General features: G+C 41.7%; 1 protein-coding gene and 2 non-coding genes across 6 annotated transcripts in view; all 3 read left to right on the plus strand.

Annotated features, from left to right (window-relative positions):
• Ubap2 (ubiquitin associated protein 2) overlaps positions 1–15346 on the plus strand; it is a 75912-nt gene that overhangs the window by 52706 nt on the left and 7860 nt on the right. For all 4 annotated transcript variants that reach the window (XM_048420062.3, XM_048420063.3, XM_048420065.3 and 1 more), the window contains 8 exons: positions 823–875; positions 1645–1712; positions 6243–6432; positions 8638–8848; positions 10281–10555; positions 11086–11258; positions 11970–12183; positions 14281–14320. In XM_048420062.3, coding sequence (XP_048276019.1) covers positions 823–875; positions 1645–1712; positions 6243–6432; positions 8638–8848; positions 10281–10555; positions 11086–11258; positions 11970–12183; positions 14281–14320 — 1224 coding nt within the window. The remainder of the gene's footprint in view (positions 1–822; positions 876–1644; positions 1713–6242; positions 6433–8637; positions 8849–10280; positions 10556–11085; positions 11259–11969; positions 12184–14280; positions 14321–15346) is intronic.
• Positions 4561–4641, plus strand: LOC125391460 (small nucleolar RNA SNORD121A). Its single transcript, XR_007229145.1, has one exon. It is a non-coding gene; the product is annotated as a small nucleolar RNA SNORD121A (small nucleolar RNA).
• On the plus strand, positions 6556–6636 carry LOC125391461 (small nucleolar RNA SNORD121A). Its single transcript, XR_007229146.1, has one exon. It is a non-coding gene; the product is annotated as a small nucleolar RNA SNORD121A (small nucleolar RNA).

The following is a 15346-nucleotide window of genomic DNA, read 5'->3' on the forward strand; positions in this document are numbered from 1 at the left end:
TGTTTGTGTACACACGCACAGGGAGGCTGAGGTACAATTCAGGTGTCATCTTAGGAGCCATACTATTTATATTTTGAGACTGAGTTTCTCCCTTAGTGTTTATAGCCTTCAGTAGGCTGATCTGGCCTCCCATTGTGCCTCTGATATCTTCTCGTCATCCCTCCTAAGGATCAAACACGTCCAGTCATGCCCATCTTGTTTGTTTATGTAACATATGCAGGGAAATATACAAAGTAAGCACCCAGAGTATTATGGCTATCAGGTGTCTTCCTCTGTTGCCTTCCACCGACCGTATTGCCTTGAGACGGTGTTTTTAATGAACCAGAAGTACACTGGTGTAGGCATGCTGGCTTGCTGAGCTCCATTCCCTATCACTGGGGTTGGTCCTACACAGCCAAGTACTCTTACTTTACCTGTCTGTCTAGCTGTTGAATTCTTTGTTAAATCATGGGTTCTGAGAATTGACTTCAAGCCCTCATACTTCCATAGTGAGCAGTTCCCTGACTGGTATTTATTTTATTTTTTGCAGTACCAGATATTGAACCTTAGGCATGCTAGACAAGCACTCTATTGTTAAACTGTTTGAGACAGTCTTACTCTGTAGTTCTAGCTATGCTGTAACTCTATATACACCAGGGTGAGGCATTAATTTGATTTAAACATATATTTTTACATAGAATAATTTTTTATTTTTAAGAGTAGATTTAAAGAATCATGTTTCTTGGATTGCTAATTAGATTACTAGTGAGATGAATTGTTTTTCTTGCATGGTACACAGAATCATTGCTTGACTGTGCTGAACCCTTTTTTGTTCCCTGTCAGGTGCCTGGAAAAATTCTGTGGAAGAGTGGACAGCAGAAGACTGGACTGAAGATGTAAGTGTCTGGTGCCATTCAAACCTCCTTCCTCTCGGTGTGTCACTCAGATGCTCTTGCTGCTCCTCGCCGTTCTCTCCCTCCTCCTCCCTCCTCCTCCCTCCTCCTCCATCCTCTTCCTTCCTCTCCCTGACCTCTGGCTTCTGTTCCTCGGCACATGGGTCTCAGAAAGAAACTGGTATTTTCAGGTATTTTTGTTTGTTTGTTTGTTTAGACAATTATATGAAACCCTAAATGTGCTGGAACTTTAAACCAGGTTGAACTAATGGAGATCCTCCTGCCTCTGCCTCACCTCCAAAGGCGTGCACCACCACCCAGCTTGTTTTTTCGAATTGTTTAGTGGTGGGGGAAGAACTGAACATTTAAGTGTTAGGTCAAGGGCAAACTTGGGAATTGATGCGTCAGGCCCGCATGTGCAGGTAAACCTTCACATAAAATATAAAATGAATCTAAAGATAATAAATGAAATAAATCTTGAAATAAAGATTACTATGAAGTTGAAAAGACGTCTGTCTCTAGAGAAATAAATCATCAGCCTTTTCCAGGTCCTACTTTTCCTCTCTTTTTGTTGCTCTGTGATGTCACAGGAGACTGGCTTCCTCTCTGGAGCCATTCCTGCAGGTGCACTAAAGCCACAGTCGCCTAGCCTGGGGAGGCTTATTTGATGGTTTTCCTTCGACACCCTCTTGGTGACAATGAGAACACTGCTGCCTAAAGAGGCTTTTGTGTTGTACAACGAATAAAAGCGTTTTTCTGAATTTCCACACAGCTCTCTGAAACCAAAGTCTTCACTGCTTCATCTGTTCCAGCAGAGAACCACATCACTCCTGGGCAAAGGTAAAGTGCTTGCTGGTTTTTGTTGTTTTTTGGGTTTTTTTTTTTTAAATCTTTTTTTCCCCTTTTCATCAAAAGCATAATTGGAAATTTATTTTTTAGGTCAACTGTTTCCAATTTTTACTCTTATCTTTGTTTCTTTTTTAATCCTCTATTTAGCTTTTGGTTCCCCTTCTTGCCACGTCCATAGCTTCATTCCCATCTTATTAGTTGTGTCCAAGGGTGTTTGAATGGCTGTATTTCTCGGGATTTGTTAGTTAGCAAATATCCAGAAATTATACTAAACCGAGTTATAGTTCTTAGTTATTCTTTATTAAAGTTTTGTTTTTGTCTTTGAGATGACGTCTTACTACATAGTCCATGCTAGTCTAGAAATTAGAGAGCTTGCCTCTGGAGTTCTGTGTGTATATCGCTATTCCTGGATAAAACTATTTATTTAAAAATAAATTTACTATATATTTATATATACTATACTATATATACTATGTATTGTTTCTTCATGCGTTTGTTTAGTTGTTCTCAATCCTAATTTAAACTTGTCATTTAAATGAGTATATTAGTTACAGTGTTTTAAATTCTAGAAAAAGATGGGCATTTTTTTCGTTTGTGTGACAATGCAGGTGTAGAAGCGTGTGTTGTCCTTTAGAAGGCAGTCCACCCTTTGACGTTTGTTTTTGTGGTGCCCATGCACCATAGTACTTCCGTTGTTGTTATTGTTGTTGTTTCTCGAGACAGGGTTTCTCTGTAGCTTTGGAGCCTGTCCTGTCCTGTCTACAGGACTACAACTAGCTCTTGTAGACCAGGCTGGCCTCGAACTCATCTGCCTCTGCCTCCCGAGTGCTGGGATTAAAGGCTTGCGCCACCACCGCCTGGCACCATAGTACTTTTGTGGTAGAATTTGGGGGTCAGAGGAAAACATGTTTATTCAATTTTGTCTGTCGTGTGTACTGCAGAGGTCAGACCCTGGTGCTCTGCTTGGCAGCACTCATCTCTACCCACTGACCCATCTTGCTAGTCCCTGGTTCACTTTTTTGGGGAATTGGCTGGGGAAATAAGTTTCTCAGTGTTTGGGAACTGTTAAGGAGGTTAGTCCACCTGTTTTGTCCTCCCCAGTTTGCTAGGAATCTCTTGACTGAACTAATTGTACAGTGCTGAGGATAATCTTAAGCCTGTATTGGAAAGTCAGGATTGGTAGTTAGTGCTCCCTTATGATCCCAACTTTCCAAAGGCTAAGGCAGAAGTGTCATGGGCTTAAAGATAATTTGTGCTATATAGTGAGATTGCTCAAATGAATGTGTACATCGCTGAATTTATTTCCCCTTCATAATTTTGCTATGTAGTCTAGGCTGGGCTCTTAGCAGTCCTACTGCCTCAGACTTCCATAGGCTTACTGATGTGGGTCATCATACCAGGTTTCATCAGAATTCTTAGAGAATCATACTCTTTACAGTAATTGTAAACACATTTGAAGATGTGCTTAAGGGTCTGTGAGACTGGCTCCTACAGCTGTTCTCTGACCTTAATACAGCATCCAAATATATGTGCACACAAATGCTCCAAAAGTAGTTAATTTTAAAATTAAAAAATTTAAACACTAGAAGGATTAAAGCCTAGATATGTGTATAAATCTTTAAAAACTAAGCAAGTCTAGCTTCTCAAAACCAAGCTAAATGAGACAGTCAGGACACATTAGGACAGTTAGGAGAGAAAGGTACATAGACCTCCATTGCATTTATGAATAAATGAAAAATGACTAATTTACTAATGGAACTTCAATTTCTTTCCTTTTTTTTTAGACTTTTAGGTTTTTAAAAAAAATATTTTCTATTTATTTATGATGTTTGCAATAGTAAATAGTATGCAATAATAAATAGTCTGTGTGTATGCCTGAAGGCCAGAAGAGGGCACCAGACCTCATTACAGATGGTTGTGAGCCACCATGTGGTTGCTGGGAATTGAACTCAGGACCTTTGGAAGAGCAGGCAGTGCTCTTAACCGCTGAGCCATCTCTCCAGCCCCCGGTACTTCAATTTCTTAAAAAGATAATTAAGAGAGCTGGAGACGTGGATCAGTGTTTAAGAACACTTGTTCTTTTGTAAAACTCAAGTTAGATTCCAGCACTACCATGTCTGCTCATAGCTGTCCTTCACTCCAATTCCAAGGGATCTCTTTTGATCTTCACTGATACCAGCCATACACAGATATAAATACAAGTGAAACACTCAACTATAAAATAAGTATGAAAAAAAGACACACTGTTGAATGCCTTTAATCTTAGCATTCAGGAGGGAGAGACAGGATCAGGAATTCAAAGCAAGGCTCACATACAAAGCAAATTTGAGCCGAATCTTGTCTACCCGAGTCCTATTTTTAAAAACAACAGAACATTACTCAGCCAGTGGTGGAGCATACCCAGAACTCGGGAGGCAAAGCCAAAGAAACACAGAGAAACCCTGTCTCATAAAACCAACTAAAGAAACAAAAACCCCCAACCAAAATGCTTTAAAAAACAAACAAGCAAACAAACTTGCTGTTTTGGACAAGCCCTTGTCTGCACAAATTCTCAGCACAACTAATGAGATGGCACCAGGGACAGTTTCAGTATGATGTGCTTTTGTGTGTGTCTCACCTTGAAAACCTGACTGTCTTGGAACCTGTATAGACTTAGACTGGCCTTGAACTCAGAGACTTGCCTGTATCAGCCTCCCAATTGTTGGGATTAAAGAAGGCATTGACAACGTCATTAAGCATGGGGTCTTCAGGAATGCACCCGATAGCATCAGTCATTGAGAATTTATGGCTCACACCTTGCAGTTCTTTCCTAAGTAGTAGAATGCTGGCAGTTGTCCTCCTCCAGGAAACAATGATGTGATGATTTCCAAGCACATATCTGATGATTCTGTGTGGAGCTCAGCTACTGAGTTTCCTGGGTCAGTGAGCGATAACTGGGATGAAGGTGTCTTTCTTATTTATTGTGTGTATGTGTATTTTATTTTTACTTAGGGTTGTAGGTGTGGTATGCTACCACACGAGTGGAGGTCAGAGTACAGTTTTATGAGCATTGGTTTTCTCCTTTAACCCCATGGGTCCTTGTGGTGGAACTCAGGTGTTCAGGTTTTGGTGGCAGGTGTCTTTACCCTCTAAACCATCTCACTGGTCTTTGATTTTTGAGTCTCTTCATAGCTGTGGCTGTCATAAGAGTACTATGTAGACCAGAACTGCCTGCCTCTGCCTCCTGAGTGCTAAGATAAAAGGTGTGCACCACCACACCTGGCTCTTGGTTTTATCCTACAGTACCATTTCTCACTTGAATCTTACTAAACATTTGAAATAGAACTTGCTTTGATCTGGTAGTGTTGCAAGTTTTATTATCACTATATGTAAATACACACAACTGATTTGTATCGTTGAAATTGGAGTATCATTTATTAGAACACTAACTTAGGTTTTTAGAGTAAACACTAACTTTAGGTTTTTAGCCTCAAAATTGAAATTGGTGTCTGGAGAGTGAAAATTGTTGTGTGTAAGAAAAAGAACTTGGACTAGGAGCTGGGTCTGTAGGAGGAGGAAAGCCTGAACCCAGAACCTGTCTCATCTCACCGGTATGGTGAGCTTCAGTTAGAGAGCTGTTGGGAGAAATCTTTGCGAGAACTCATAACCATCCTGGGAAAATCTTGACAGGTCCCACTCTACTGGGTAAGTCATTCATGGCAGTCAGTGTCTATCCCAAACTTCATTCTTCTTGAGGCCATTCTCCTGAACTGGAATATGTGGTGGGTTTCCAGTCAGGGTGACAGGGCATCATAAGAATCTTTGTTGCACTGAGCAGTGGTGTTGCAATGCTTTTGCAGGTGGATCTCTGAGTTCATGGCTGACCTGGTCAATATAGCTGGCTTAGGAAGCTTAGACTACATACATAAAGAAACCCTGTCTTGAAATTTGGTTAGTTTGTTATTTCTTTATTCTGAAATATTCTAGAGAATTATACATGGTTAAATATATATTATGAGATAGAATAAAGAATTTATATGTATATTTAAAATAAATTTAAGACTTAAAAGCTTCTGCCATGGTTGAGGTTTTGATGCTTTAAGAATATTGATTCACTCTGTTTCAAGAAAATTGAAGCCGGAAGTGGTGGTGTATGTCTTCAATCCTAGCACTGAGTATGCAGAGGCACGGGGATCACTTGAGTTAGAGGCTAGCCTGATGTACATAGTAACAAAAATCAAAGAGTTGAAAGGGGAGCATGAGCTCAGGTAGTATTATCTGACCTCACATCTCCCCTCATGTTCTCATCGGAGTCTGTCAGTGCCCATTTGTAAGGTGCATTCTCTCTCTGGCTTTGTAACCTGTTTGGCGTGACTGCTCAGCTTCTCTCTGAAACTCCAGTTCCCAGTGGTTTTGCTTATTTAATCTCTGGCTTAAAATTTCTTTATATTGATTTGCTCTGGCTTAAAATTTCTTTATATTGATTGGCTGGTGTGATTTGCTCATGATAGCTGATTGCTCGTTTGTCTCTCATCTGCTTAGCATTGATCTAGTGGCCTTGCTCCAGAAGCCTGTCCCTCCCACTCAAGCTGCAGAAGCCAACTCGTTTGAAACATCCCAGCAGCAGGGCTTTGGCCAAGCACTCGTCTTCACAAATTCTCAACACAGTAATCAGACGGCTCCAGGGACTGGCAGCTCCACTTCTGCCAACGCCTATTCTCCTCACAGCTTGGTAACTCACTTTTATTTCAAATTGGGGTCTTCGGGAATGCACCCGATAGCATCAGTCATTGAGAATTTATGGCTCACACCTTGCAGTTCTTTCCTAAGTAGTAGAATGCTGGCAGTTGTCCTCCTCCAGGAAACAATGATGTGATGATTTCCAAGCACATATCTGATGATTCTGTGTGGAGCTCAGCTACTGAGTTTCCTGGGTCAGTGAGCGGTGACTGGGATGAAGGCGTCCGTATTAACGTTATGTTTTGTTTACTTTTCTTTCACTCTTTTCTATTTATTGTGGATGTGCTTGCAGGTGCGCCCATGTGCACAAGTGACACACTTGACGAGAGACACTTGTAGGGGGGGGTTTCACTCTCTTTGTGTGGCCATCATCTGGCAGCCCAAGTGATCTATTTTCCCCTAGATTTTGTTTCAAAGGCTGTTTCTGTGTTTTTGATATGCTTATAAAATGCAGATGTCTTAGTTCTGTCTAGGTGTTCCTACTGTGCAATTTTCTTCTTCTCCCTAAAATACACTCCTTTTTTAAATTTCCAGGTAATATGACAGAGACTCTTACTTCAGAAAATATGTTTTCTTACCACCATTAGAGACACAGTGACTTCCCATCAGAAAGAATTCTGGGATTGGTAGTGCAACCTGCTTAGGAATGCAGCTATACAAGGACAGCTGAAGTCTGTTGTAATGCAGAGGAGTCATCCGTGTGTTTTCCTCTGCCTTTCCCTTTGCTGTTGATAGTATATTTCTGACTGCTGGAGTCTGTTTTGGTCACTGAGGTCAAAGACGGAACTTTACCATCAATTTTGTTTTATTCTATGATTAATACCTCAAGACACTATAGTGAGAGCTATGTATGCATTATATTAGAGCCATGGCTCTAAACCTGGCTACTATTTATAACCAAATTGCCAAAATTAAGTAAATACAGTTTAATAATAATAGTAAAATAGGTTACCGTAAGACAGAATGAGTCAGAATCTGTGGTATTAGGATTCCGACTCTGTGCATGTACTATATACCTGTGCATGTTCATATATGCCTTTTTGTATCTTAATGGTTTAGTGAAGTAGATGGGCTAGAGACCGTACTAAATGTTACAGAGATCAAAGCAATGGCTGCCGAGAAAAGGAACTGGATACTTGTAGCTAGTGGATGGATGGTTGATTCTGTGTCCATGAAAACAGTAGAGCTTGGGTAAACTTGAGCCAGACGGGCTTGAGTGTAACCTTGATGACAAAATAACATTTGTACAAATGCACTAAGAGGCAGGAGCTGTGATTGGTGGGCCTCAGCCGCCCACAGCCCAGTGTACTTTACTCACTAAATGGAGAACCCTGAACTGTGCTATTCCTCACCTTAGAATATTGGTAATAGCCAGTCATGATAGTGCACGCCTTCAACCACAGCACTTTGGAGGCCAAGGCAGGCAGATTTCATGAGTTTGAGTTCAGCCTGGTGTATAGAGTGGGCTACACAGAGAAATCTGTCCTGTCCGTCCCCCTCCAAGAATATTGCTAATATTATTGTTTACTCTGCTTTAGCTTCTGTAAGACATACTCACCCTCTACATGAGTGGGGCATTTTTTTGTTTTGTTTTGTTTTTCTTCTGGAGAATGATTGGTGTTCTCAGTCATGTGACCCACCTGAGCACAGTTCTGTCAGGGCATTTACTCAGCTTTCTGCATGTTTGAGTGTCTGGTATTAGAATGTAAGCTTTTGACATTCACTTCTTCACACTGCAGGGAACACTCAGAACTGACCTGCTATTGTCAGCAGAGAGAATTTACTCTTTGAAGGTTATGAAAGTGTTTTTATCTATCAGGCATATTTTTGGCATTTAGTTGTTTGTTTCTTAAAAGTTTATTTTGGGTTTGGAGAGAAGGCCCAGCAGATAAAAGCAGTTACTGCTCTTGGAGAAGACAAGTTTGATTCCCAGCCCCATGAATTAAAAGTAATAAATCAGTACTAATAAATAAAATAATTAGTTTTTTTTAAGATTATAATAAATGTTTTGTTCTCTTACATCAGAGGAAATGCTGCTTTGTTTAGTTGACTGTTAAGCTATAGTCACGTTTTCTAAAGCAAGGTTTGCTTGTTCAGATGATCCAAGGTGCAGTGTTCTTATTTCTGAAGACCACCATGTTTGCAACCCTGAAGTGAAAGAAAGCTCAGGGTTTGCTCTCTTTCCATGTCTTTACAGTCATCTGTCCTGGGCTCAGGATTTGGAGAGCTAGCCCCATCAAAGATGGTGAATATCACCAACTCCCAGATTCTGAACAAGTTGAAAGCACCAAGTATGAGCCCGTTTACTACCACTTCAGGTGCACAGCAGAACAGTACAAGTCCCCCCGCCACTACTGGTTCTTGGGACCTCAAGCCCTCAGCATCACAGTCGGTCCTTAATCATTTTGGTAAGTGCATGTTTTCTGAGTTAATCAGAGCATGTTCTGTATGGAGGAGCTTGTTCAGAGTCTCTTAGAATACATACTGCTTGGAAAATCAAGCTAGTTGTCTTAGTGTACAGTGTCTACATTTATTTATTGTACAATTTACAGGAATAGATTCTTAGCAAGAAGAGAACAGAAATGTTCTATAGTGCTTCATGCCTGGAATTCCAACACTTAGGAGGTGGAGGGAGGAAGATCACCAAACATTTGAGACCAACCTAGCACAGTCTATACTAGTATAGAGTAGGAACCTGTCGCAAAAGCCACTTTGGGCCAGTTTGATCTCCAACTAGGGAGGCAAACTGGTCTCCATCAGTTTGAGTCCAGCTGGTCTGAGTTCCAGGACTAAATCATGAGAGCCTGTCAAAAAAATACAACAAAATGACAACAGGGAAAACCAAGCAATTGGGACTAGAGAGGTGAATTAGCGAGTCCTGGCTGATCTTTCAGAGGACCTAGGTTGGAATCCCACCATCCACGTGGCCTTGCTCACATCCGTCTTTGCTCCAGTTTCAGGTAATCCAGTGTCCTTTTCTAGCCCTCGTGGACACACACATGATAAAGATATAGATCATCCATATAATACCACTATGAGAAAAGTAGACTATATGCTGAGTTCAGTGCCCCAAAGATGAAGGAAGATGTTCTCTGTATATTAAAATGGAGCAGCCTCTGAAAATGAAATGAAGATACATAATTACGTTTGTGTGTTTTTGATAGTCAAGAACCCAGGTACAAAGCTGGTTCTCTAGAGCAAGAGTGAGAACAGCAAGTGGAAAAGGCTGTGTTTGTCACACATGTACTTTACAGTTTTGTAATATCTCACATAATATATAGTAATCAAAATAGTTTCTTAAAGGTATGTACCAAGTTGATTGCTAGGGAGATGACTCAGTTTGTAAAGTACCCACTGTGTAATAAGGAACGTCCGTGTTTGACTTGTTGACACCCACATCAAAGCTGGGTGTAGTGGTACACATTCGTAATCCTAGCATTGAGGAAGCAGACAGGTTAATCCCTGGAGCTCTCTGTCTAGCTTCTGGAGAGTTCCTCCAGGTTCAGTTGAGTGATCTTGTCTCAACAAAATAAAGGACAAGAGCCACTCTGGAAAACATTTCGTGGTGACCTCTGGCTACACACAGAGAGAATATAACAAGACTGATGAAATACCAAGCATGTAAATCTGGGTGTCTCTCTCTGCTTTGGGTCTTCTGCATGAGGAATGAGAACAAACCCTGTCCAGTCACCAGCAGTCTACTTGTTCTTCCCCTCCTGTGCCCTACCCTCCACTTTCAGCTGGACGACTCAGATCACCTGTTAGCCGTTGCGGCATAGCGCCCAAGATATGTTGCGAGATTACCCATTGCTGCTTATTTTCTCTTTCCACGTTTCTTAGACTTCAAATCTCAGCCTGAGCCATCCCCAGTTCTTAGCCAGTTGAGCCAGCGACAGCAACACCAGACTCCGGCCGTCAGTGTTCCTCCTCCTGGTTTGGAGTCCTTTTCTTCCCAGGCTAAACACCGCGAGTCAACACCTGGAGATGGTCCTTCTACTACTGTCAACAGACTTTTGCAGCTTCCCAACATGGCTGTTGAAAACATTGTATCCGCCCACCAACCACAGCCCAAACACATCAAACTCCCTAAGCGCCGGATACCTCCAGCATCTAAGGTAGGCATTCCATCCCAAAGGATCTATTTTACAGTAGCTCAAGTATTGGAAAACTGAGTATTAGACATTGGGATACATAGCTCATCGTTGCTTGGGAGAATTTGTCCATTTTTCAGGCACTGGGCTAATTATTCATTTTGGAAAACAGAGCCTCTTAGTTCATGTAAAGACCTGAGGGTCTAATTGAAAGCACCTTTGTTATTGTTTATGATATCTCATGGTTGGGAGGTGTGTGATTACCTGACCAGGTAATGTTTTCATCAGTGCTATATGTCTCTAAAAATAGCTGCATGTCCTCATCTACCAACTACCATGACACACCTCCCAACAACTCTGAAGCCATTTAGAATATTAGTGTGTTGTTTGATTGGTTTCCCTCACTGTTTAAAAGATTCTGTTTCCCTTCTTCCTTTCTTTTTCTTACCGTTGTTTGCCAGTGCAGCTCACTGAGGCCATTGTCTTTAATCAGTTGTAAGCCTTGACACCTGGACCTCCTGTCCTCACGTCCTGACAGAGCTTTGCTTTTCTAGGTTCCCGCTTCAGCAGTGGAAATGCCTGGTTCAACAGATGTCACAGGATTAAATGTTCAGTTTGGGGCCCTGGAATTTGGGTCAGAACCATCTCTCTCCGAGTTTGGACCAGCAGCTTCAGGCAGTGAAAATAGTTGTCAGAGTCCTATCAGCTTATACCCGACGTCTTTAAGGTACAGACCTCCCATTTTAGTCGTGACTGAACATAGTCCTTTCTTTGCAAAGTCAGAACAGAGTCTAAGAAGTGGTGAAGACAACTAATAATCTGCTGTGCGGCTCCCAGACTCTGCTGTCGCAGGCACTCGCTTCTCCCACTCCTCCTCCCTTTGACAAAGCCATGTCAGAACTCGTCCGATCTAGAGGTGTTTTGTAACCAGAATCATGTAAAGTGTGGCTTTTGGGTCTCCTAGCTTTCACTTAAAAGTTTTCAAAGGTCGTCCATACTCCATGTGAGTGAACTTGTATTGCCTAGCGTTTCACTGTGCAGTGTGGTGCATTCATGCTTGGTAGACGTGTAGGTTCTTTTCTCCTTTAGCTTGTGGTGTAACTGCTGTGTTACCAGCATCCTAGTAGCAGATGCTGGACCTTGTTGGATGCACCCGGAGTTCTCGGGCTTGCCTCGCGGCAGCAGCACTTTGTGCTGTCCCTGTAGTCCAGCTTCTGTAGCTCTCCAACACTTCATTTTGCTTAAGTGGAATATTTTGCAAATAGATTTGATATTTTTCTTAGTTGGGTTTTCTGTATCTAGAGGAAAAGCCTGATAATTAAAAACTAGTACAGTTCTGTAGTGAATGCCACTACAGATACAGTGTGATATGGAGCTGGTCTGTTTAGGGGAGCTGCCAGATGATGCCAGTGTGTCTAAAACCGTGTACTCTTTTCAGTGACCCTTTGAATGCCTCTTTACCAATGACCAGTGCTGTACAAAACTCCACCTACACAACTTCAGTCATTACCTCCTCCAGTCTGAGCAGCTCGTCCCTGAGCTCCGCTAGCCCAGTAACAACGTCTTCCTCTTACGACCAGAGTTCTGTGCACACCCGGATTGCATACCAAAGCTCTACGAGCCCACCAGACCCCGCTCCAGGCTCCGTGGCTGTAAGTGATTCACCTGGGTTTCTTATCTCTGCATTCAGGAGACAGAGGCAGATGTATCTTTGAATTCAAGGTCAGCCTGGTCTACAGAGTGAGTAGGATAGCCAGCACTAAACAGAGACACCATGTCTCAAAAAATGGGAGGAAAAAAATTGTGTTTGTGTGTGTAGGGGAGGAGAGACAGAGACAGAGAGAGGTGGAAATCAAGAGAACAACTTACAGGAGTTGTTCTCTCTTTATCTTGTGTCCTGAAGAGCTAACTAAGGGCATCAGGCTTGGCAGCTAGTGCCTTTGCTCACAGAGTCATCTTGCTTGCCTGTTGTAGTTGTTTAGGTAAAAGAACTTTCCTTGTATCAAAATAATAATAGTGCTTTCAAGACTGGCTTTTGGCGAGGCCTGCAGTACCAGATGTGAACTGTTTCCTGTGGAACAGTCATAAAATTCAACCAGAAAAACATTCCATGTAACAGACATAGCATTATTAACCAATTGAGTTCTTCTTTCCTGCTTGGTATGAATTATTACATACAAAGTTCACTGCCAAGTAATGCATGATGATAACATGTGGAGCCATACAGTAGGGTTTTTAGAATCCAGCTCTAATGAGATCCAGCAACAGTTAAGAAAATTTCTCGTATTGTTTTGTGGACCTTCCTGGCCAAGAACTACAGGATAGTGTATCTAGCCTCCGTCACTGGCATTTTTGTTTCCTGATATATTGCTTCTTAAGAATAGCTTGATCCAGGAATACATATCCATTCAGATAACCTCAAGGACTATTTTCTTAAGAGTTTGAGAGAAGAGCAACAGGGCTAAACCGTGGCAGTTGCTGGTAGACAGAGAAGAACGAGGGGTGAGGTTGGGAAGCATTTGTAGACAAGAGTTGCTAGTGAAGTATATGAAACCTAGTTGAGCTGGGTGTGGTGGATTTCCTAGAACTGAAGTTCCCTAGATTGTAAGCCACCATGTGGGTGCTGGGCACCCAATACAGACCCTCTGGAAGATGAGCCAGCCAAGCCCCATTCTGCAGTGCTATCTCTCCAGATCTAGTTGGACATTTGTCAGTAGAAAGAGCACATCAGCTTTTCTTTCCTGTGGTTGCTCCTTTCTGGAGATGGTATCTGAGCCTGGTGGCCTTGCTGCAGAGTGCACGTCCTGTGGCTTCCTCTGCAGCTTGTGAAGGCCGGTATCAGTCCCGTCACAATGTCTTACTTAGGTGTGTTTAGACAAGTTGACTTAGATTCTACAATTTGTGGACAATATAACCACAACCCACTCTGTACTAACCATCGTCAGAAAAGCCGTGGCTTAGGTCACAGCTCATCTTTTCTTAGAAGTATTTCTTGCCGGGTAGTGGTACACATGTTTAATCCCTGCATTTGGGAGGCAGAGGCAGGCGGGTCTTGGTGAGTTTGAGGTGCCTCATCTACAGAGTGGGTTCCAGGACAGGATCCAAAGCTACACAGGAAAACCCTGTCTCAAAAGACAAGAAAAAAGAAAAAGAAAGAAAAGAAATATTTCTCAAGATCTGATACTTTCTTTTATTCTTTCTTTTAAAAAAAGGGTTTTGTTTTTTTTTTAAATTTTAGAGACTTTTGCATTACAGAATTTTCATGAGAAATGGAAAGCGTCAGGAAACAGTTATGATGGGCTTCAGCTTTTGGTTCCGGTTAACAGCTGTAGTTTTTTAGATGTGCCCTCATTTCTTCCCAAAAGTTTGAATCTGGTTTTCAAAATGCCCACTTCTTTTGGTATTGTTTCCTTTTTTATTTTCATTTTCCTTTTATATTAAAAAAAAAAAAGAAGTAAAAGAGATGGGCTGGAGACGCAGCGTAGTGTTGCCCTTCCTGCTCTTTTACCCACCTCAGGCGGATCATACCCACCCGTTACTCTGAGACCGTCTTCCAGCTGCTTCTGTTACCCGAATGACATGCCATCACATAGATACACATAAATAAAGTTAAAGTAAAATCTTTGAAAGAAACAGCTGCTCCTTTGTTAACCTGTTCGCATGGTTGTTGTGGTCCCTATCGAGAGTCACGGGTGGTTGTCTGGACGTGTCCATGTGTTAACTCTTTTTTCTCTCCCTGTTCTTTGTAGAACGGACATGGTGGTAGCCGAAGTCAGCACACAGTGGACAGTAAGTGTGTATTCTCATTTTCACTTGTGGAAACCAAATAGAGAAATTTTGGCTAACATAATTTGGAAAACACCAATTGATGAGTGGTTAATTCTCTAAAATCAGTACTTGACTGTTTCCCTGGAAACCACTGTTGGTTAGTTTTTGAGACGGTCTCATAGCTCTGCCTTATCTGGAGAGGTCCAGGAGTCACTTCAAACTCACCCCCCAACCCTGATCTTTATTTTCCCAGCCATTAAACTAGAATGGCAGATTCCTCTCAGTCGCCCAAAATAACACAATGTATTTCACTCCAAACTGCTAATCCTTTTTGGATTTTCAAGACAGGCTTTCTCTTTGTTCCAGGCTGTCCTTGAACTTCCTCTGTAGATCTGCCTGCCTCTGCCACCCAGTGCTGGAATTAAAGGTGTGCACCACTACACAAAACAAATAGCAAAACTATACCCCATCATCAATTCTATTCTAAATTTATGAATTAATCAGCATTAACCTTATGTTTTTTTCCTGCATTTTTATCAGATGTAATCAGAGGCTGAAATGGCTTCAACTAGATCAGACTGCGAGAAATGGAAGCCCCCTTCTTTACCAATACAGGATTGAATTATGGCTCTTCAACCCAACTCTCATACTCCTTAACCTAATAATTAAAATCCTAACAATTTAAGTATTTATCCCCTTCCTTATTATTCATTGACATTAATTACATCCCTCTTACAAATACGAATTAAAATATTATACTATTTGTATCCTGTACAATCCTTCACTAATAGAAATTTTACCCAAAGGAATCATTGCAACATAGCAACATCAATAGCTGTGATAGCACCACTCAGTTTATTCTACATGCATCTAATTTATGTCCCCACACTCACTGTCTTTCTAGCACCTGACGGCACTGAACTATTGGTCAGTAGAGTGCCTACTTAGTCTACATGCAGCTCTGAGTTTAATCCCTAGGACATATCCTACCAGGTGTGCTGGCAGGTGCCTGTAATGGTAGCACTAGGACAGCATGAGACTCAAAAC

The sequence above is a fragment of the Myodes glareolus genome, chromosome 16, assembly GCF_982192425.1.
Source record: "Myodes glareolus chromosome 16, mMyoGla1.1, whole genome shotgun sequence".
NCBI lineage: Eukaryota > Metazoa > Chordata > Mammalia > Rodentia > Cricetidae > Myodes > Myodes glareolus.